This window comes from Phacochoerus africanus, chromosome 7, assembly GCF_016906955.1.
Source record: "Phacochoerus africanus isolate WHEZ1 chromosome 7, ROS_Pafr_v1, whole genome shotgun sequence".
Classification (NCBI taxonomy): Eukaryota; Metazoa; Chordata; class Mammalia; order Artiodactyla; family Suidae; genus Phacochoerus; species Phacochoerus africanus.
The window spans coordinates 102,566,198-102,587,266 of record NC_062550.1 but is presented as its reverse complement, the minus strand read 5'-3'; the positions used below and the strand labels follow the sequence as shown (position 1 = coordinate 102,587,266).

The window sequence follows — 21,069 nt, the reverse complement described above, 5'->3', positions numbered from 1 at the left end:
GAATTTCAAGTTTGCTGGACAACAGTCCCGTCCTGCCATTACAACTAGCCAGTCCATTACTTTCCCAGCTCATGTGACTGGCCATGTTCATATATTCGACTCTTCATGCTGATCGATGCCACAACTTTTTCCATTATATGTGTCTACGAAACTGTCCCCAAAAAATGTAAGAGTGGCAAACTTCCCTCACGGGGAACATGGTAATTGTATCCATACTGATGTGGGATAAGGATTCTGGAATATATCATCTGGCGTCAAGACTGAGTTCTTTCTCTTTTCCTTTCTCCCACCAACCCTGAAATATTTTCTTTATTGCAAACATATTGAAAACAAACTGTTTTTCAGAATTAGTAAGAGAAAATAATGGGTATATTACATAACTAGGTCACCAGCCAAGGGATGTTTCAACACAACAAGTTCTGATATTTTCATTTGTTAATAAGAAAGAAATTAAATAGTCAATATTGAAGCATATACTTCTATTCTGACTTATTAAAACCGTGATAATGTTTCAAGGTTCTTACAATAGTTATAGTACCTTTAAAATCCTACCTGATGCAACAGATTTGTGTTTATAGAAACACATTATTTAAATTTGTCTTGTAGTAATTTTCAGTTCTTATTTGTAGACTTACTGTAATATTCACCATCTCTACGGGATGAATAAATCAATGAATGATTTAAAGTAAAGCCTTTATTGAGAATATTTTCAAAAGTAAAAATTAGTGATTATTTGAAACTAGGGCAACCTGAGCCTGCCTAATGATTTCATCTACCATTTATATGCATTTGTGCGTGTAAATTCTTGAGTATATTTTAGCCTTAAATTATCCATTCTTGAGTTTTGGCCCTGATATACTACACGTAAAAAATTTGGCCAAGTCTATCTTGTCAAGATGCCAGAAGAGATTAAGGCAAGAAAATTAATATATGATGACCTGGACGTCTGCGGGATGGTGAAGAGGAAGCCAGAAAGGATTTACTGGAGAAGCTAAATTATAGTACATCCAGGTCGGTTACAAAAGAAGAGGGCGCACGATGAAAGACTTTTATTGTGTGTTCTAGAGTGTAAAGCGTCATATGCGATTCTTAGTTCAAATTACAGATTTTGTGTAACTTCAAAGCTCATTTTACCACATTCGAAATATTCAGTAAATTTTTGTAAGTGGTCTGAGGGAGGAAGGAATCAGTTCAAGTGCCTAGGGCGATGGATCCCAGTGGATCTGCTTACGTAACCAGAACACACAGAGGAATGAGAAAGTTCCATGGTGCTAGTAGTATTTGCATGGGATTTCCACCGCTGTATTGTCGCAGATACTGGAAAGCCTCGGGTTCTAGTCACGTCTACATGGGAACCGTAAGTTTGTTTGGTAGGCATGTCTATCCATGTGTTAACAACACTGAGTTTGTAAGAGCACTGGGGTAAAGAGTATTGGGTGACTGAATTTACAATGACATTAGTCTAAGACAGGCTGATGTTATGGAATCTCTTCGCTGAAGCTCTTCTTACTTTGGAACGGACTAGAGTAAGTACTACTGGCGTTTGCCTCTGTAAATCCCCACTTACAGACCTTCCTTCTCAGTCACACCACTGCTCTTCTATGCACTTTTACGTTTTGTACTCAGTTGTTCTGTTAATATAGTAGATAGGTGAACTCTTCAAACCTGCTATGACCAATAATTAAGTTTGGTTAATACTGGTTTTAGGAGTTCCCACTGCAGCTCAGCGGTTAACGAATCTGACTAGCATCCATGAGGACACAGGTTTGATCCCTGGCCTTGCTCACTGGGTCAAGGATCTGACATTGCCGTGAGCTATGGTGCAGGTTGCCGATGTGGCTCAGATCCTGTGTTGCTGTGGCTGTGGTGTAGGCTAGCAGCTACAGTTCTGATTTGATCCCTAGCCTGCGAACCTCCATATGTCACAGGTGTGACCCTAAAAAGCAAAAAAAAAAAAAAAAAAAAAGGAAAAAGAAAAGAAAAGAGAAAAAAATACTGGTTATATTTTTGAGTACATCCATAGGTATGATCACATTTGTCAACTTGTGCATTGGGAATAAGCACCATTAATTCGGTCCGCAAACATTAGCGCCTTCAGAGTGATAGGCATTACATTAGATGATGGGAATCAGTTGACGAAGGGGGTATAGTTTCTGCCCGCGAGTAGCGTGAGGTTTGGATTTAAACATATGTTAAGTAATAAAGTAACATTTCTTTTAAGAGAGAGGCTGATATTAATTATGGGAAGGCAGATAGAAACTTCGCTCAGCCTGGAGAAAAATAAAGAATAATAAAGGGAACAGTAAGAGGAGTCACACTAGAAAGACAAATGAACAAGGTGGCTTGGGGAAAAATCGTACTGTTTTGGCGCCGTAAGTTTCAGATGGCTCTTGAGCATTCTCTAGGCCAGTAGAATGTGTGTCCTGCTCATGGGAGCATTCCGAGGTAGAGAGTGTAGATATTTGAGCAATTATCTAAGTCTGTAGTTGAAATCGAGTATAAATGGTGTGTGTGTGTGTGTGTGTGTGTGTGTGCGCGCGTGCGCGCTCGTGATATGTATAAGGATCAATGAAAGAAGGACCATGAATGGAATCCTGGGAGATACCAACATGGAGGAACTTGGCAGAGAAAGTGAACCAAGAAACGTGCTGAAGGAGAAGGAGAGAAGCTCTCGAGGCTGACGGGTAGGACAGTGACTGGGAGAAGATGATTAAAGGTCACGCACTTACAGAGAAGTTAAGTATTTCTATGAGGCTTATGTCCCAGTGGGGGGAAAGAATAGCGGCATCAATCATGGGTCTAGCAACTTTGAAATGTTATTCACGTCTCTAGAATAGAGTGGAGAATAACATTTTGCCATCACAAAGCTACGGATGAACTAGAGAATAATTTTATCCTAGGAAATGCGTGGACACAGTGACCAAAGGAGACTAGAAGCTCCTCGGGGGTTAGGGGTGTACATGACTTTTGTCTTTGTTGCCAGCGCATAGTGAAGTCCTTGACACCTCCTTGGTACTAACAGAAGCTCTTGGATGGAACTGAATTAAACCACTTATGATTGCACACTCATTTCTTTGATAACGATGGAAACTGCACAGTGTGGTGTTGGTGTCTAGGATTGCTTCCTGGAATTAACTGTTAAACCTTGCCCTCCCCACTGCAACCCGAAGGAAAACTGAGGGAAATCAGAATCCTTTCAGAAATCGGAGGCTGGCAAGAGGAAGAAAGAGATTGTTCATTCCTCTGCTTGTTTGTATTATAGGTTTTCTATTACAAATGTAGTTTTAAAGTGGCACGGTGTGGTCATCCTTTTCCACGTAGAAACAGTCATTCAAAATGAACTGTGTAGACAGAGTTAAACCATTTTCCACATTGGAAAGATGATGAAAGACGTTTTTTAAAGAAATCTCTTTAAAATGGCCTAAAATTAAAATTTTAGAGTCATTTTTATCCAGAGCACTGTAGGTAAATTTGAAGGCATGTGTTAGAAAGCCCATGATAGAGGTTTAACAGAAGTTCATAATTGCATTCTGTCGTAATGCCTTTTGTTTGGTTTAACTTTAAAAGTTGCTCAAATGGCCAGAAGCGTTTTCGTTGTTGTTGTTTCTAAAATTATGTTCATGTGAAAAGTGCAAGCTGATATGCTGCTGAATTCCAAGTAAATTAATTTCAGTTTACTCAGAAGCAGGTTTTGTATTATGAAAAAAAAAATGTCTTTTTTCCTCTGCTCCTGAAGAAAAATGAACAGACATAAATGTGTTGTTTGCGTAGTTCCAATCACTCCTCTGCAGATTTCCAGTGACTATGACTTAAGAATTATTTCCCAGACGCACCAGGAAATATAGCAATGCTGCCTTCCATTTGATATACTTTTTCTCTTATATAAAACCTAACTGATTTTGCCTTTATGTTGGAGAAGTTGCTTAATATGTTGAAGCTGATTAAAGTGTAATTGAAGTTTGAGGGAGGCCATCTGGATATTGAGATGCTGATGCATTTTAAAAATTAATATCTTGTCATCTGCTTATTTGGCTCTTATATGTTATTCATGTAAATAATATATTAAATTATTGCAATGGCTAAGTTATATCTCATATCACTCCTTCCGATGCTTTGCTCCAAAGAATTGCGTGAGGCCTCGCAGCTGCTCTGTTTAAACTGCAGCCCTTCCACTGCTCTCACATGCCTGCTCCCCTTTTCTTCTTAGTTTTTGGCTACACTAGCCGCTTGTGGAAGGAAGTTCTGGAGCCAGAACTCAACCCCCCCGCCTGGACTGTAACCTGAGCCCCAGCATGGACAGCGCGGGGTCTTAACCCGGTTGGGCCACGAGGGGACACGTTGTTTTCCTTAATCGCTTTGTTCGCATTACCTTTGTCCCTTTCTAGTGAACCTTATAATTTCCTGTTTAACCATATATAGTGGTATTAAAATAAATGCAAATGTATAGCTTGTTTTGTATATTGCTAACCTCTAAGCTCCCTAAGGATGGGGGTGTGTGTGTGTGTGTGTGGGTGTGTGGGTGTGTGTGTGTCCCCTATATCTTTGTCTGTTTATAGTATAAATCTTTAGGGAAAAAAAGCTCTAAATCTTTAAAGACAAGATTTAGGGGTGGGTTCCAAGCTGGGATGAGTATTCAGTTTGAAAAAGAGTGTGGAACCTTCATCAAAAGCGACAAGTGATATCAAGATGAACAAGCTGGCCAGGTTGTAAATTGAGTCATGGGAAGCATGCAGGGGTGAGAAGATTCTGTTTGGCAAGGCCAGTACCTTTGTAAAATATGAAGATGGGGTGAACAGAAAAGATAAAACAAAAAGCAAGGGATGCTGCAAGTATTCACCAGTTTTCCCTTCACTGAGCGCCTCCATCCCCAACCTTCCTTCATTCCATTCTCCTCTTTTGCAGCCCCTCCAGGTCCTGTCCCTTGTCACCAGACACTAATTTGCTTCCTCTCCCCACTGCTAGAACCTGTAAATGGTGACTCTTCCCTCTCCACCCTTGAGTTGGGCAAAGGGACATCGCTTTGCCGCACCAAAATTAAACCTGCAAGGAACATGGTTATAAATGGTGTTTTCTTTCCATTCTTCTAGTACTTCAGGGTAAGCCTGTGAGTGAATTGTTTCAAGGTTGTAAAATCTATGCTAAGCCAAAAGAGATAGGCTCAGACTTTTAATTTTTGGAACGCCTCTTGCTTGTTCCTAAGTTAGGAACTGCCGGTATGACCTAACACCTATTCCTGCTGGTCTGTGAGATATACGATGCCTTTTCCCCTTTCATAATTTATTGCTTCAACAGCAGACTTTTGATAGAGCCCTGCCGTGAAGGGACAAGGAAAAACACCCACTTTGTTGAACATTTATGTTTAAAGTGAGTCCATTGCACTAAATCACTGTGTACCCATGGGGACAGCCTTAACCCAAATTATAACTGTATCTATAATGGAATCAGGCCCTGAAGCTTTTTTTTTGGTAATATTTTTTTTAGTGTGTTGATTCACAAATGTTCTTTCTTTTTTTGTTTTTCCTGGTGCCTGAACACACTAGTGGAAGTTAAATTTCCTTGCTGTGGACTTGCACAGGGCATCATACTAGATCATGGTACCCTGTGTTACATGAAGAAAGGACAATTTTGTTCCTGCTTTTTAAATTCTCTCTCTTTTCTGCTAGTCACTGTATCTCTGTAATGGCACTTGCAAAGTGTATTTTGAATGAATGAACAACTCAAGAGTCTACTTTTGCTGAGCAGGTCGGGCTTTGGCCCACACCTGTATCCCAGCTTGGGGTTCCTCCATAATGATTGTACACCGTCCAGCTGATAAATGTTCCTCCTTCAAAATATGACACAATAATTAGTCATCCATACAGCACTGCCTTTGTAAATAGCAAAAAATCAACAGCAGGTCTGTTTAAAGCAAATAGGTTTCAAGTTCAGTCATGGGTGGTTAATACCTTAAACTTAGGTTGGGTACATTTTAGTTCTTGATATGTTTTAAATCACAAGATGCTGTGAAAGGAAGAGGAAATATTTGAAAGAGATTTGACTCTGATCCCGGCAGATATGTATAGACCCACCTGAATAGTATTTGTTTGCATGGGAAAGACAGGAGTGGGAAAGAGAAAATTTTTGTTTTTGTTTTTGTTTTTAAATTAACTCTCTGCCACCTCTGCACCATGGAGGCAGCTTTGTGAAACACTAAAGAGCATGGGTTTTGGCGTGAAACAGGCTGGGGTTCAAATCTCCTATTTATTGGTCCTCCGCTTGGTCACGTTGCTTAACCATATTCTTTTTTTGTTTTTTAGGGCAACCTGCGGCATATGGAGGTTCCCAGGCCAGGGGTCCGATCGGAGCTGTAGCCACTGGCCTATACCACAGCCATAGCAACGTGGGATCCGAGCCGCATCTGCGGTCTACACCACAGCTCATGGCAACGCCGGCTCCTTAACCCACTGAGCAAGCCCAGGGACCGAACCAGCATCCTCTTGGATGCTAGTTGGGCTCGTTAATGGCTGAGCCATGACGGGAACTCCTTAACCAGTATTCTTTATCTGAAAATTTGTGTTCTGTTATCACCTAGTATTGTAGCAGGACTAAATAAAAAGCCTGGACAGTTGATATAACTTTAAAAGCTAAAGAGTTTGTTGATTTTTTTCTTCTTCGAACTGTTCACAGCTATGCTTTCGTGACGGTATTGCTTACCCTTGCTGGTAAACCTCTCCATTGAGAGATGTGGGTTCTGAGCACAAGAATAACTCAAGAAAAGTAACTCCTTTATGAGTCGTAGTCATCAGAGTCGCCAGAGAAACAGATCCAATGGTATACATATACAGTAAAGAGATTTATTATGAGGCTCTGATGCATGCAGTTGTGAAGGTTGAGAGGTCCCACGATTTGCCCTCTGCCAGCTGGAGAGGAAGGTGGGGTGGTTCAAATGTCTGGTTTAAATGCCTGGTTTAAACCCCAGTCTGGGTCTTTAAGCCTGACAGCCAGGTGGTCTGAGGGCAGATCAGCGTCCCAGCTCAAGCAGAGAGAAAGAAATCTCCCCATTCTCTTTTTTGTTCTCTTCAGACCCTCAACAGATTGGATGAGGCCCACCCACAGTGGGAGAGGCAGGTTGCTGTACTCCACCTGCTGAATACAATGCTCATCGTCCTGAAACATCCTCACCGACACACTCAGAAATGATGTTTCACCAGCACTCTGGGCACCCTACGACCCAGTGCAGTCAGCACCTCAGATTAGCTGTCAGACCAGGTGTACTGGCTGTGAGGCATCTCTTGGTGAGGTTGATTGGCATGGGAGGCTGTCGTTTATCCACCTTCGAAGCAAATCCCAGATGTTTATATATTGGAGTGGTTATGTAATGACATAGAAAGCTGGAAGAGAAATTCGGTGGTAAAAAATGAAGAGCGCTGGGTATATGAACAGGAGAGAGACGGCAGTTGTTAATCTTTAAACCAAGAACAGGCACATATTCCCAAAGAAACACCATGGGGTCTTGCAAGACGGTATGATTTGAGGCCTGGCAGCTCTGAATGTGAGTCTTATCTTTAGCCTTTCCAATCCTGTTATCCTGGGCAAGTTGTTTAACTTCTCTCTGTGATGTTTTCATGTCTCTAAAGTGAAAAGATGCATAGTATTTGAAATTGCTTATTTTAAGGGTGAGAGGAAATAATAATGGAAAACACTCTCATAAAGCCATCTACTCTTCATTCTCCTTCTTCCTATTAAGCACTGTTTTCCAGCTCGGAGAATATGTTCACACCTCTTATTAATGTATGACATGTAGAGGGAAATAGAACCTTAATTATATATTCAGAAGATGGTTATTAAATGAATTATACATGTATTCATGTACAATGTAGTCTGTGAATCCCAGATCTACCAATAATTAGCTGTGTGTGTGAGTAACCATTCTGATTTGGGAGCTCCTTTTTGGTAAAATAGGAGCCATACCTTTATAGGTATATTGAGAGAATCACACAAGATAATTGTGAAGCATTTTGTTCAGGACTTGTTACAGAGTGGAAATGGACTTACATAGGATAAAGGCTTATTTAGATGTCATAGTCCAAATTCTAACTCTTAACTTTGTAATAAATGTGGTATTTAACTGTCTTCACCTGTTTTTCAGACATGGCACTAGAGTAAGAGTACATTTCACTTTCTTTAGACCCTAAGCAAAACCTGATTTTAAAATTAAAAATTAAAAGGTATAACTTGTTTATTTTTCCTCCTCATATTTACTGATAAAGTTTTTAGTATTGCCTTGGAAATATAAAAACAATTTTTTGATTGGCTCCTCATATTTACTGATAAAGTTTTTAGTATTGCCTTGGAAATATAAACACAATTTTTGATTGGCTGCCCCATATTTGATAGGTTAAGAAAAAAATCATCTTTCGTGAAATAAGGTGTCATTATTGTATTCTATTCCGTTGTCAGAGTCTTAAAAAAATTCAATTTAGAACATATAGGCCTGTGTCAAAAGAAAGATACCAGGGAGCAGGCTTAACGTGTCGGTTCTGTGACACTCAGAAGTGACACCCAAGGAAACAGTTTTCCGCTTTGGGGAGAATCGTGTAGAATAGAGCAGAATCATAAGCACATGTCTGTCTAGCTCCTGTCCCATGGTTGCTGTTGTTTTCTCCATCTCTCTTTCCGCTCTTCCTCATGCAATAAAAGTACAAGACGGGCAAACAACGTACTCATTACCTTTCCTGGTAGAATTTAACCTTTTCAAGAAGTGACATATTCCTGTGTTGCTCACGGTACATACAGTGCATGATAACCATGTGTAACAACTTAGCAGTAGTTTAAAATAAACATCCGATTAAGTTATGATTTTTGTAGCACACATATTACTATTCTAATAAATTGAAGCATGTGTTTTAAGAAAAAAGCTAATTATTTACTCTCTTCCATTCTTAGTGCTTTTCTACCCAAAACGGTCTTTATAAAAATGGTATTCTCCCTATTCAATTGTAATAGTTTAATTTTTTTTAAAAAAGAGAGAAGAAAAGTCTGAGTTTATGATTTGAGGGGAAAAAAAATGTGAGTAGGAGTTCCTGTTGTGGCTCAGTGGTTAACGAAAACGACTTAGAACCATGAGGTTGAGGGTTTGATCCCTGGCCTTGCTCAGTGGGTTAAGGAACCGGCGTTGCCTTTGCCGTGAGCTGTGGTGTAGGTTGCACACGTGGCTCGGATCCCGTGTTGCTATGGCTGTGGTGTAGGCGGCGGCTTCAGCTCCGATTTGACCCCTAGCCTGGGAACCTCCATATGCCAAGGGTGCGGCCCTAGAAAAGGCAAAAAGACCAAAAAAAAAAAAAAATGTGAGTAGAGGAAATTCTTTCGCTTGGTCTTCAAATACAAAGTCTACTATCTGAGAGTGACCTGAAAGCAACAGAAGTGCCATGTGAGACCAGAATATTTATGTAACTTTTTCTGGAATCTCCTGTGGAGCTCAAATTCAATCACTTTTATCTCACGGAATCTGTTTTCTGAGATGAAAACCCTACCTAATTCTATTTCACTTGATAATTTCTGTGAGTTTCCTTCTTCCCAGTTATTTGGGGATTGAGAGGATTAATTAAAATACTTTTATAAAAAAATGGTACTAACGTCATTACTCTTTTGGGCAAAGAGTGATAACTCTGACCATGCTGATGTCTAGGCATTTAATTTAAGAGTTCCAATTTCATGCATCTATTACACTCTTAAATTATATAAGTTTAATTGAATATTTTAATTGCAAATTTCATACTCGGCAATTGCCTCATCTGGTTATCGCTCAAAACCAGACATCTCATACGTTGTATTCATTCAAATACAATTAAAAGAAGTTTTGCTTAAAATTCTCTGTAAGAGCCATACTTGCTATTACATATTTTATGGTCTTATGTAGTTTGTAAAAAGTGAACAAAAGGAAACAAAACAAACCAATGCATGTGCATTTTTATCCGTAGGGAGGCGGTTGGTTGGTAAGTGATAAGAAATCGGAAATACCATTAGTTTGAACTAGTTAAAATTGTACTCTCTGCCCAGAAAAGGCCAGAGGTGTGCAGTCTCTGGTCATAGGAAAATTTCATAAAGGGCTCAGTTACCTGGACCCTTTCATTGTGCTCCGTGGTGTCCTCAGAACAGACCGTCCACTTGCAAGTAGAAGGCCAGAGGAACAGGTACGGGAACCTTGCTCCCTCCTCTTTATGGACTTTGCTGAGAGATGCTTGTGCCACTCTGCATTCATCTCATTGGACGGGAATTTGGTCACATGACCAAGACTACAGTCCTGATTGACCACGATGCTTTTTAAATATTCAGTGGCTGGTGCATATCCGGTACTTAATGCCTGAGCTCTTGCAGCACTCTGAACCTTGGCATTGCTGCAGTGGAGTCATCTGGCACTCACTCACTCCCTTTAGGTACAGTTGCTGTTTTTGAAAAGGACGTTGAGTTCCATTCCATTTACTGCTGGTGTAGTCACTTGAGCATTTTGCCTGGTATCTGTTTGATCAAGCAATATTGGATGGCATTTATTATGAATTTGACATGCTATTAATTATCACTTCTGTTTGATAATGGAGGTTAACAATTTATTTTTCTAAATATTTTATTATAAAGATAGCCTCAAACTAAGCATAAATCTTGGAAAACCAGAAGAAATACAACTGTAATGCCATTTCACAATTAAATTATATAAAATCCCATCATTAGAGTCATTAGCTAAATTAGCAAATTCGATGAGGACGTTTAGATTAATGCAAAGTTCAAATATGATGCCAAGCCAATGATAATTAATTTCAGCCGGGAAATTTCAAAGGCATAACTACCTTAGGAAAAAATTAAACATCTAAAACATATAATATTTTATCACTGAAGAAAGAAATGTTAGTTTCCAAGTATCTACATGTATGAAAGGATAATCAAACCAAATAAAATTCAGGGAAAAGAAGTCGCGATTTAAAATGAACACTATGTTTTTGTTAGTAATTGGGCCTTAGGGATTATAAATTATTTTGTGAACCATTGCCTGTAAACATTGAGCTCTCTGATTTATTTTGATGACTGAGAATTTTTGCCCAGGGAATAGCCAAACTACTTATTACTGAAACTTTCTCCGTAATATCTTAATTTTAAGGTGTCTTAGTTTTTCAGTTTCCAGGAGCCTTCCTACATGGAGTGTCATTTAATTTTCGTGAAGCCTGTCATTATTGCTGTTGGTAGATTAAAATGCCATCCTCTGTCACTTTGAATTTTCTTGTGTGTGGTGGCTTTTTCTGTCTGGAACTCTGGTCCCTGTTTGCTTGTTCCCTTCTCTCGGAGCCTCACCTGACCTGTGATCATGGACAGGTGTCCTTTCCGTGGCCCCAGAACCTTCATGCTTCATTACACTGTGTCCTGAAAGTTGGCTTATTTGTCTTCACCATGAGATAGTTTGTTGCAAAAATATTTGTCTTTTTTTTGGTATGTCTTTTCTGCCTTTTCTAGGGCCGCTTCCTGTGGCATATGGAGAGGTTCCCAGGCTAGGGGTCAAATTGGAGGTGTAGCTGCCAGCCTACACCAGAGCCACAGCAACGCAGGATCCGAGCTGCATCTGTGACCTACACCACCGCTCACGGCAACGCCAGATCCTTAACCCACTGAGCGAGGCCAGGGATCAAACCCACAACCTCATGGTTCCTAGTCGGATTCGTTAACCACTGTGCCACGATGGGAACTCCCCTGCTTGGTGATCTTATTTTCAGTGTTTGGTAATTGTAGGTGTGCCACAATTTATGCCTTGATGAACTTAAAAAAAAAAAAAAAAAAAGGTACTGTCCTTTAGTCTCATGCTAGTTTTAAAGGTGCAGGACTTTGAGTAAACCACGGCCTGCTTCCTTCGTGTTCTGCATAAGCATCTGCTTGGTTACTGCATTACGTGTTCTGGAAAAGCACACGTTTCTTCTGCTGATGCACTTTATTAATACCAGCTTTTAAATATGGCAGATTTCAACCATGTGCAAACACCTTCATTTGAACCTGAGGCCCAAGAGAGCTGAACTTGAAAGTGTGTGTGTTTTGATGGTTGTGTCGCGAGGGAAACCTTCTGCAGGGAGCCGCTGCCGTTTTGTTTAGCTGCACTGATGGGATGGGGAAGGGCATGCTTTTAAAGAAAATTCAGAGGAGTTCCCGGTGTGGCGCAGTGGTTCACGAATCCAACTAGGAACCGTGAGGTGGCGGGTTCGATCCCTGGCCTTGCTCAGGGGGTGAAGGATCCGGCGTTGCCGTGAGCGGTGGTGTAGGTTGCAGACGTGGCTCAGATCCCGAGTTGCTGTGGCTGTGGTGTAGACTGGTGGCTACAGCTCCGATCGGACCCCTAGCCCCTATGCTGCAGGAGTGGCCCAAGAAAAGGCAAAAAGACAAAAAAAAAATTTAAAAAATTTAGTTTTTTGCCTCTTGAAATGAAACGTCAGTCAAAATCATGATAGATTAGATTTTTGTAGGAAAAACAATGTGTGCTCTGTAGTTCGCCTTTTGACCTCTGTCTTCTTTACACAGTTCGTAGTTGATAAGGATCTGAGGCCCTCAGGTTCTGAAGTAATGCGTCTCCGTTCGTCCATGGGAAACGGAGAGTGTGGGGTCCTCACCTCAGCTTTGTTGACCTTTGGGGCTGTGTACGTCTTTGCTTTGGGGGGGGGGGCTTGTTTCTTCTACCCACGTTTCTGCATTTGATGACACACCTGACCGCCACCCACTAGCTGTCAAGAGCCTCCACCCAGTCGTGACAACCCCAGAGCTCTCCACACCTTGCCCAGTGTCCCCGAGGAGACAGAGTCACCCCTGCTTGAGAATCACCGTCCTTAAAAAAAAAAAAAAAAAAGAAAACTGTTCCCTTTCTGTCTCTGTCGGTATGTAGAACCAGCTGAGCTTTATAGAGCTATTTACACTTCCTGTTTGCCTGTAACTCTGTCCAGGCCACTGTAACCATGGGTTTGACTGGTTTCCATTTCTCAAGTGTCTAGGGCATGGTGATTTTTACAAAATGTGGTGTTTTAGACAAAGACAGGGTTGTTGGGGAGACTGGGGTCACGATGGGTCTCCAGAAAGAGAAATTCCACACGCACAGGGGTAATTTCTGGAACAGGATCAAAATCAAGTTTTTTTAAAAAGCTGAAAATATTTAACGGTGGGCATGTTTTGTTTTGTTTTGTTTTGTTTTTCCTGGAAGTCAAGTGGTCTTTTGGAATCGAAGTGTTAGAGTGGATAGTGCTTTGTATATCCAGATGTGTTTTCTTCCTTTGACTGTGACAAATATTTATTCTTTCTGCCTCCCCAATTTGTATTCTTCCCTAGTTGCTTGCTTAATTTCAGTGATTTGGGTTCCGAAAGCTAAGTCAGTGGGGGAGAACTATGAGACGGAAAATATTTCAGTCTATTAAAATGCACTATAATATACCCACCAACCCAGAGATTCATAAATGTCAGCCCACCGCTTATTGGTTAGAAGTCAGTGACATTTTTTTTTTTTTCAATTTCTCCTCCCCAGCAAAACACTTTCACGTCACATTAATATATAACACGGGTCCGTTTTCTTAATTGTACATGCGCTTCACATGATACGAATAAAATGATTTATTAGATCCTGGCTTGAGGATAGATTAAAATGTGTGTGTGTGTTTTTAATATACTCAGAAACCAGAAGATTTTGTTGACATAATCAGCATATAAACTGTGCCATCAATTTTGAAGGCTGCAGAAAAGCCTTGATATGAGTGCTCTACTAAAATACAGATCCTCCTTTAGAATTGGACTCTTGGGCTTGGCTCTTGGCACACTTCTTGTTAGTTGCGTGTCCTTTGGTGTGTTGCTAAAGTGTATCTTGCCCCAGGTTCATCATCTAGGTGACGGGGCTAGTAAGAGGAATCTACCTCCTAAGATTAATGATGCGTGATAATTAAGTTAATCTATGTAAATATAAATATAAAGTAATATATGTAACTGTAACCTTGCAAGTGCCCAGTCAATTGAGCTGCTGTTGCTGTCATTGTTACTATTACTGCTATTATTATTACCCCCGCAATGGTTACAATGTGGAGTTTCTAGCTTTCTTTCGGATCTTCAGTAGAATGAAGAATGGGTTCTCTCAGTGTGGAAAACAGCAGTAACAGAGGCGTCTTGTGACAGTGTTGGAAGTGACCCAAGTTCATCCTGAGTTGCCAAAATGGCATTTTGATGGCCTTTCAGAGCATCAGTTCAAGTTTATACCAAATCTGGAGTGTTTTAGAGCAAAAAGAAACATAACCTAGTATGCATACATCTAGAATTATCTTCTCTCTTCCCTCTTCTTTTTTCTTCTAGCAAGAGGCTGGGGTTTAGGATCCAAGAAACCGTGTTTCCAGTCCTGCCTTTGCCTTCTTATTAACCATAAGACCTAGAGCTAGTTGATAGATTCTCCGTAGACCTCTCTTTCTTCCTGTGGAACATGGGGCTGATGATAACTCCTGGCGAACTGCTGCTTCCTTGCAAGCCTCTGCCAGTGTCACTTGGACTCTGTGAACGTTCCCTTGTCCATTCCTGAGCTGGCGTGATGGGTGTTCCTCTCTCTTATCACAGTGATTTTCACCACAGCATTTATTTTCTCATTTGGCTCCCTCAATAGATGGTGCAGCCACAGTCAAGTGCATCGTGCATCTGTCTTGTTCACATTTGCAGCATGCATACTAGGACATAGCTGATGCTCAGTTAAATCCTTAGCAGTGAGAAACCAGTCACAGCAGCCAGCCGTCCAGCGTGGACTCATTCCATTGCTAACTTGACTCAGATGCAGAGGATAATGCGAACTCAAAGAGCGCTTGTGGTTTAATCCTGGAGGCTGGCTATCAGCTGCTCTGTGTGACTCGAAGGGGGCAGGCTGGACAGGATTGTCTAGGTATGATTATCATGCTGTATTTTATGAGTTGGAAAATGACAGGACTGTCATCCATCAGTACTGGGGAGCCCATGAGACTGAATACATCACGTTCAAGGTTCATGGGCTTAGGCTCCTTGTCGAAGTGCTCATGTCCTCATGGTCTTTCTGTCCCGCCGAACAGGGTCTTTGCCCTTTAGAAATGTAATCATGCAGAGATGAATTAGTGGGCGATGGCAATTATTTAGGTGGCAGGAAAGATAAAAAGGTCTCTGCCAGAGCCATAAAAGGAAACCTTGAGGGGCCAGAGTAAGGAGTCTCGGCAAATCAGACTTGGGAGACTTTTTTCACCCTGAGATTGTGGGGTAAATGAAAAGGGAAGAGTGATGACCAGGTTTCTTCTGATTTTCGCAGTGGACATGAATGATGGTGCTGATTGCTGAGGAAAGTTGTTTTTTTTCCCTTGTTTTTTCAATCTATTTCATTAATCTGTTTATTTAATTTTGAGTGGCAGAGATTGCTTTCAGCTTGGGGGTGTGTTGATTTTGAAATTCCGGCGAGCACCCGCAGGTTGACGTGGCTCAGTAAGTTGTCGGATTTTCAAAAGACCTCGATGGCAGAGAGAGATCCCTGTTTTAGAACTGAGAACATGAGCTGCCTGTATGCTTGTTGTCATGCAGAGACGGTATTTATCAAGAAAAAGAGAAAAAGACAAAGTCCTGTGAAATAGCAACTTCTTTTAAAGGAATGTATGAATAAAAGATACACTTTTTTTCATTCTCTAAAGGATGGCTTCTTCCCTGGGTTTCAAAAATTGTATTGGGGAAGTAACAATAAACAAAAAAAGAAAGGAAAGAAAAGAAAGAAACCTAGGGAAGACTGTTTTCTCAAAAGCCAAGGAAATGCAGAGTTTCAGAAAGGAAAATGGGTTCACTAGTCACAAGTGCTACAGTTGAGTAGGTGGTTCACATAATGATGCCAGCTTTGGGGTTTGATAGTTAGTGGAAATTTGATTTTGACATTTCAGTGGAATTCTGGGAAAGAGCCTAAACTGGATTTAGGGGTAAATAGGATTTGAGTCTTTGAACATAGTACACCACCAACCCTTCTGACTTTGGACAAAGGAAATCTGACTCAGAAGGGAAGAATGATGGGAAGAAGCAGTTAAGAGGTGGATGCAGGAATGATAAGGCCACGGTGGGGTTTTATCTTCCTGTCTGTGCAAAGAGGCACACAAACCGTTTCGAAGTCTTAAGGAAAAGGAGATTGCAAGGGGAGAAAAGATTGAAGATATTGGAGAAAGAGGGGCTTATGGAAGGATTTTAATTCCTGATGGAGTTAAAGTAGAAAGACGCTGATTAAGTGGCTTTCTCCTCTGATGACGTTGGCTCTGTGCTGAAGAAGAAGCACCTCTTTATCAAAACCTCAAAGGAAAGCGGTAAACACATTAAAGTTGTGCATACTTGGGGGTTCCCATTATGGCTCAGGGGAAACAAATCTGACCAGGATCCATGAGGATGTAGTTCAGTCCCTGGCCTCACTCAGAGGGTTAAGGATCCAGCGTTGCCATGAGCTGTGGTGTAGGTCACAGGTATGGCTCGGATCCAGCGTGGCTGTGGCCGTGGTGTAGGCCGGCAGCTGCAACTCTCATTTGATCCCTAGTCCGGAAGCCCCCATAGGCCGAGGATATGGCCCTGAAAAGACCAAAACAAAAAAACTGTACATAATTTCTGGAATGAGATAATATGTATGAGCTTATTTAACTGGAAAGCATTTTGCCAGTATTATTTTTATAAAGAGTATTAGTCCTTTTTGGGAAGTAAGTGGTGTTCTTTATCAGTTTTACCTGCTTTGAAAGGCAATGAACATGTTTGCAGACGCGGCGCAAATACTGTGGGAAGCTCTGTTCTTTGTTCCAGGCAGCTGAAAAGTACACGTAGCTGCAAAGCCTATCCATTTCATAATCAAATTGTTGCTCGAAATTTTGTATAGAAATATACATTTCTGTGTATATGTACGTGTTAGCGTGTGTAGGTATAGTTTCATCTATTCAAATGGCCTTTGGAACACATAATAGAAATAATGAGGTGAATGTATGCTCATGACAAAAATGAGCCAACTTCAATTTCAAAATGATTTACTGCGTTGGTTTTCAATCATGCCCATTAAGTAAGCCGAGGATTGTAAAATGCGCTACAAAATGATAGGTTTTTATCTCTTGGCTTCTCGTTTGGAAACCTTGTTTGGTGTTACCAGCCTTCCAAAGGCCTCAGGAGCTGGCAGGTGGAATCTGCAGTCTGCGGTTGGTGACAGCAGTTACTCAGGTCCAAGGAAGGTGCCAAAGGTCTGTCTCTAAGACACTCACTGACGGCAGGGAGCAGAGATGGCCGGAATGCCCCCAGAGAGCTTTTAGAACTTGGTTCAGTTCCTTGACCCTGTATTCGTAGACGTGACTATAACGGATTCTCCTTTAGGTCCCAAGGGCAGGGCCTGGGACTGCCGGCGGAGTCCCTGTGGCCGTGCGCTGCTGAAGGAGCCTCCTAAGGAGGCCCATGGAGTCTGAGGGTCTGTGGACAAAAGCTGGTCCCACAATAGTCAGTGCACTGAGATTTGCCCAGTGCTTGAAATGCAGGCTTATTTGATTAAATCCAAATAATAAGGTCATAACAAGGTCGACCATCTTCAGCCTTTGTTCCTTGCTGGCCTCTGATTAAATTCTCACTCTCTCTGTTGACCCAGGTTACTTGCTGCTTTGCAAGTAGTCGCGGGCCAGTATTTCCCAAGCAATACGGCTCATGTTTAAATGTATGTATATCAGGTCCTTAGACAAGTTACCTTTCTGCAGTGATACAAAAACCTGCATGCTCCAAGGAGGAATCCAGGCAGTTTTAAATTCTAGCGGGAGAGAAAAGACTGCTGGAAAGGGAAAAGTTCAGTGGCAGGTAAAGGGCTTTTTGAAAAAGACTTCCTCAAACGTTCTAATGCAGTGTCACTGCAACCGGTACCGCTCTGGTATTTTCTCTCCTGAGGAATCATTTCCTTCTACTTAGAAGTTATTTTTCTAGTACCCGGTCTTTTTTATGGCCCTGTTAACCATTTCTGTTTTGAAATATGAAATGAAAATTTGTGGGTTTTAGTAATACCGTCCTATCTCCAAATGTCTGTTTTCCTCATACAGAGGGTTACTTCTCCAAGAGAACAGCAGGTTTGCAGAAGCCCTTCATTATTATAAATTGGCGATCGGGAGCAGGCCTACCCTGGCTTGTAAGTAACTCGCAGATCCTTTTAAAATATTTTTTCTTCCTTCCTCCCTCCCTCCCCCCCCCCTCCGCCCCGCTTCCCTCTTTCTCCCGTTCTCTTTCTCTTTTTCCTTTTCTTTCTTCTTTCTCCTTCCTTCCTTCCTTCCTTCCTTCCTTCCTTCCTTCCTTCCTTCTTCCTTCCTTCCTCCTTCCTTTCCTTCCTTTCTTTCTTTCTTTTCTTCTTTCTTCCTTTCTTTCTTTCTTTTTTTCTTTTTTTTTTCTTTCTTTCTCTTTCTTTTCTTTCTTTCCTTCCTTCCTTCCCTTCCCTTCCTTTCCTTCCTTCCTTCCTTTCCTTCTTTCCTTCCTTCCTCCCTCCCTCTTTCTTTCTTTCTTTCTTTCTCTCTCCCTTCCTTCCTTCCTTCGCTCCTTTCTCTTTCTCCATGAAAATGGTGACCAACAGCCCAGCAGATTTAAAAACACGGTACTTCTTTTTCTGAACACTTGCGAATCTGATTTTGAGCCTTTAACAGTGACAACTCTCAGTGTTAATGTTTTGTTGTCTCTTTATCATTGTCATGTGCAAGATAAATATAACTTTTACTCATCGAGATTGTAAGTTCAAAATATTCTGAGCTCCTAGAAGGCAGAGACGATGACATCTGCTTTTCAGTGGCACATGTGCTTCTTACCATAATGATGCTTTTGTGTATTTGTTCCCTTGGTGTGTTTTTTTTTTTCTTCCCTTGGTTTTCTTTTAAAATCAGCAATAGTGCAAAGAAACTAAACTGCGGTAAAGATGACTGTATTGATTTCACAGTGACCACCGTCTTGCCACATTCCTCTCTCCACTTTCTCCCCCTCAGCTGCGTATTTAAACACCGGCATTATTCTAATGAACCAAGGAAAGACAGAAGAAGCCCGCCGCACGTTCCTCAAGTGCTCCGAGATCCCCGACGAAAATCTCAAGGACCCTCACGCCCACAAGAGCTCGGTCACCAGCTGTCTCTACAACCTGGGGAAGCTCTATCACGAGCAGGGACATTACGAGGTCAGGCCAGAGCCCCGCTGCCCCACCCCTTCCCCTGGTTCTGATCCAGGGTCCGTGTTTTCTCTCTGTGACCCCACTGCCAGGACACTGGCCATTTGAGAAGCTCATACGTGGTTCTATTAAAAGAGTTTTAAGGCGACATTCTTTTGGGAAAAAAAAAAAAATCTGTGCTCAAACAAAACAAGAGATGTCTTCACTGTGATTTCCTCAGAGTAATTATGACTCCTCATGAGAGGGAAATAATATGCCTTGCTTCTCAAGCGTATTTGCTTACTGCCTCTGTGATTTTACGATTCAAGACACACTATTACTGTTATCTCTAGTCAATGTTTTTTGTTGTGTTTTGTTATTGGGGTTTTTTTTTGTTTGTTTATTTGTTTGTTTTTAGGGCCGCACCTGTGGCATATGGAGGTTCCCAGGCTAGGGGTCACATCGGAGCTACGGCTGCCGGCCTATTCCACAGCCATAGGAAAGCCAGATCCGAACCATGTCTGCAACCTACACCACAGCTCACGGCAATGCCAGATCCTTAACCCACTGAGCGAGGCCAGGGATCGAACCTGCATCCTCATGGAGACTAGTTGGATTCATTTCCGCTGCACCACAATGGGAACTCCCTCTATTCATTATTTGATGTTTAAAAAAAAAATACATTATCATACTCTGTGTATTAAGTGTTTGGATGTCAGCCCTACCCATTTTTAAAACTCTTTTTAAAAACAATAACAAAATGAAAATTAATTGTATTGCTTGCTGAACTGGGGAGAGGGGAAAGTGATGGAGACAGGATCTTGTATAGAAAGTTGGGAGGTGTGCCCAGTGCTGGCTTCCCTGTCTCTCACATGAGACCTGTCCGCACGGATTGCTTCTCTTCTGTTCAGTATTGCTTCCCCCCACCCCCAGCTCAAACCACACCCTCACATGTTCTTACATGATATATTAGGAGTGCGATATGAGGGTAAATATACAACTTTAAAAATAATTGCATTTCATGATCTCGGCAGGCTCCAGCAGCTACCGGGTTGGTTCGTTGATAGACTATTTAGATCCTGCTTGATTGCCTGACTTGAAGGAACTAAGTCTTTTAGATGGCTATGGATGACTTCTAAATATGACCTTTTCCTAGTTATTTTTATTGCAACATCTATGTGAACTGAAAAATGTATATTAAAAGAACATAATAAGAACATTTATTTTAAAAGAGCAGAAGGAGTTCCTGCACTGGCACAGTGGGTTAAGATCCAGCGTTGCTGCGGCTATGGTATGGGTAGCAGCTACGGCTTCGACTTGATCCCTGGCCTGGGAACTTCTATATGCTGTGGGTGTGGCCAAAAAAGAAAAAAATGTGTATATTGGAAACATTCTACTCCTTGTTAAAGTAATTTTTTAGATGACCTTCTTCACTGACTGGGTGGAATATTTTTATTCATGAAATTGATGTACTATTGTAGCAAAGGACAGGTCAGTTATTTTCCTCTAATGTGCCATTTAGAAAGGACAGGTCAGTTATTTTCCTCTAATGTGTCATTTTATTTTCAGTGAATAGCCCTGTGCTTTATCTCTTTTTCTGTTTCTTAAATTAGGATGCCCTTAGTGTGTACAAGGAGGCAATCCAGAAAATGCCAAGGCAGTTTGCCCCACAGAGCTTGTACAACATGATGGGTAAGTAAACAGTAATGTTTTAATTGATATTTCAGGGACCTGTGCAGACGCACAAACCTGTGCTTCCGTTAAGCGGGATTCTAATAAATCATATTGCTGTTCCTTAGGGAATAGCCCAATTGGGCGTCCCATTCAAGTTCTCCTGTAGTATGCTTATTCTACGAAGAACACATACCAGTGTTAATAGAGTGATTTTCAACAGATTGGCCAGATCCCAGATTTGCTGAAAGGAGATCATA

The 21,069-nt window shown here is 41.3% G+C and overlaps 1 protein-coding gene across 5 annotated transcripts in view; it reads left to right on the top strand.

The window, feature by feature from the left end:
• The window catches only part of TMTC2 (transmembrane O-mannosyltransferase targeting cadherins 2), a 415,894-nt gene that overhangs the window by 237,433 nt on the left and 157,392 nt on the right, over window positions 1-21,069 (top strand). For all 5 annotated transcript variants that reach the window (XM_047788345.1, XM_047788343.1, XM_047788342.1 and 2 more), the window contains exons 5-7: window positions 18,060-18,145; window positions 18,984-19,168; window positions 20,752-20,830. In XM_047788345.1, the coding sequence (XP_047644301.1) occupies window positions 18,060-18,145; window positions 18,984-19,168; window positions 20,752-20,830 (350 nt within the window). The remainder of the gene's footprint in view (window positions 1-18,059; window positions 18,146-18,983; window positions 19,169-20,751; window positions 20,831-21,069) is intronic.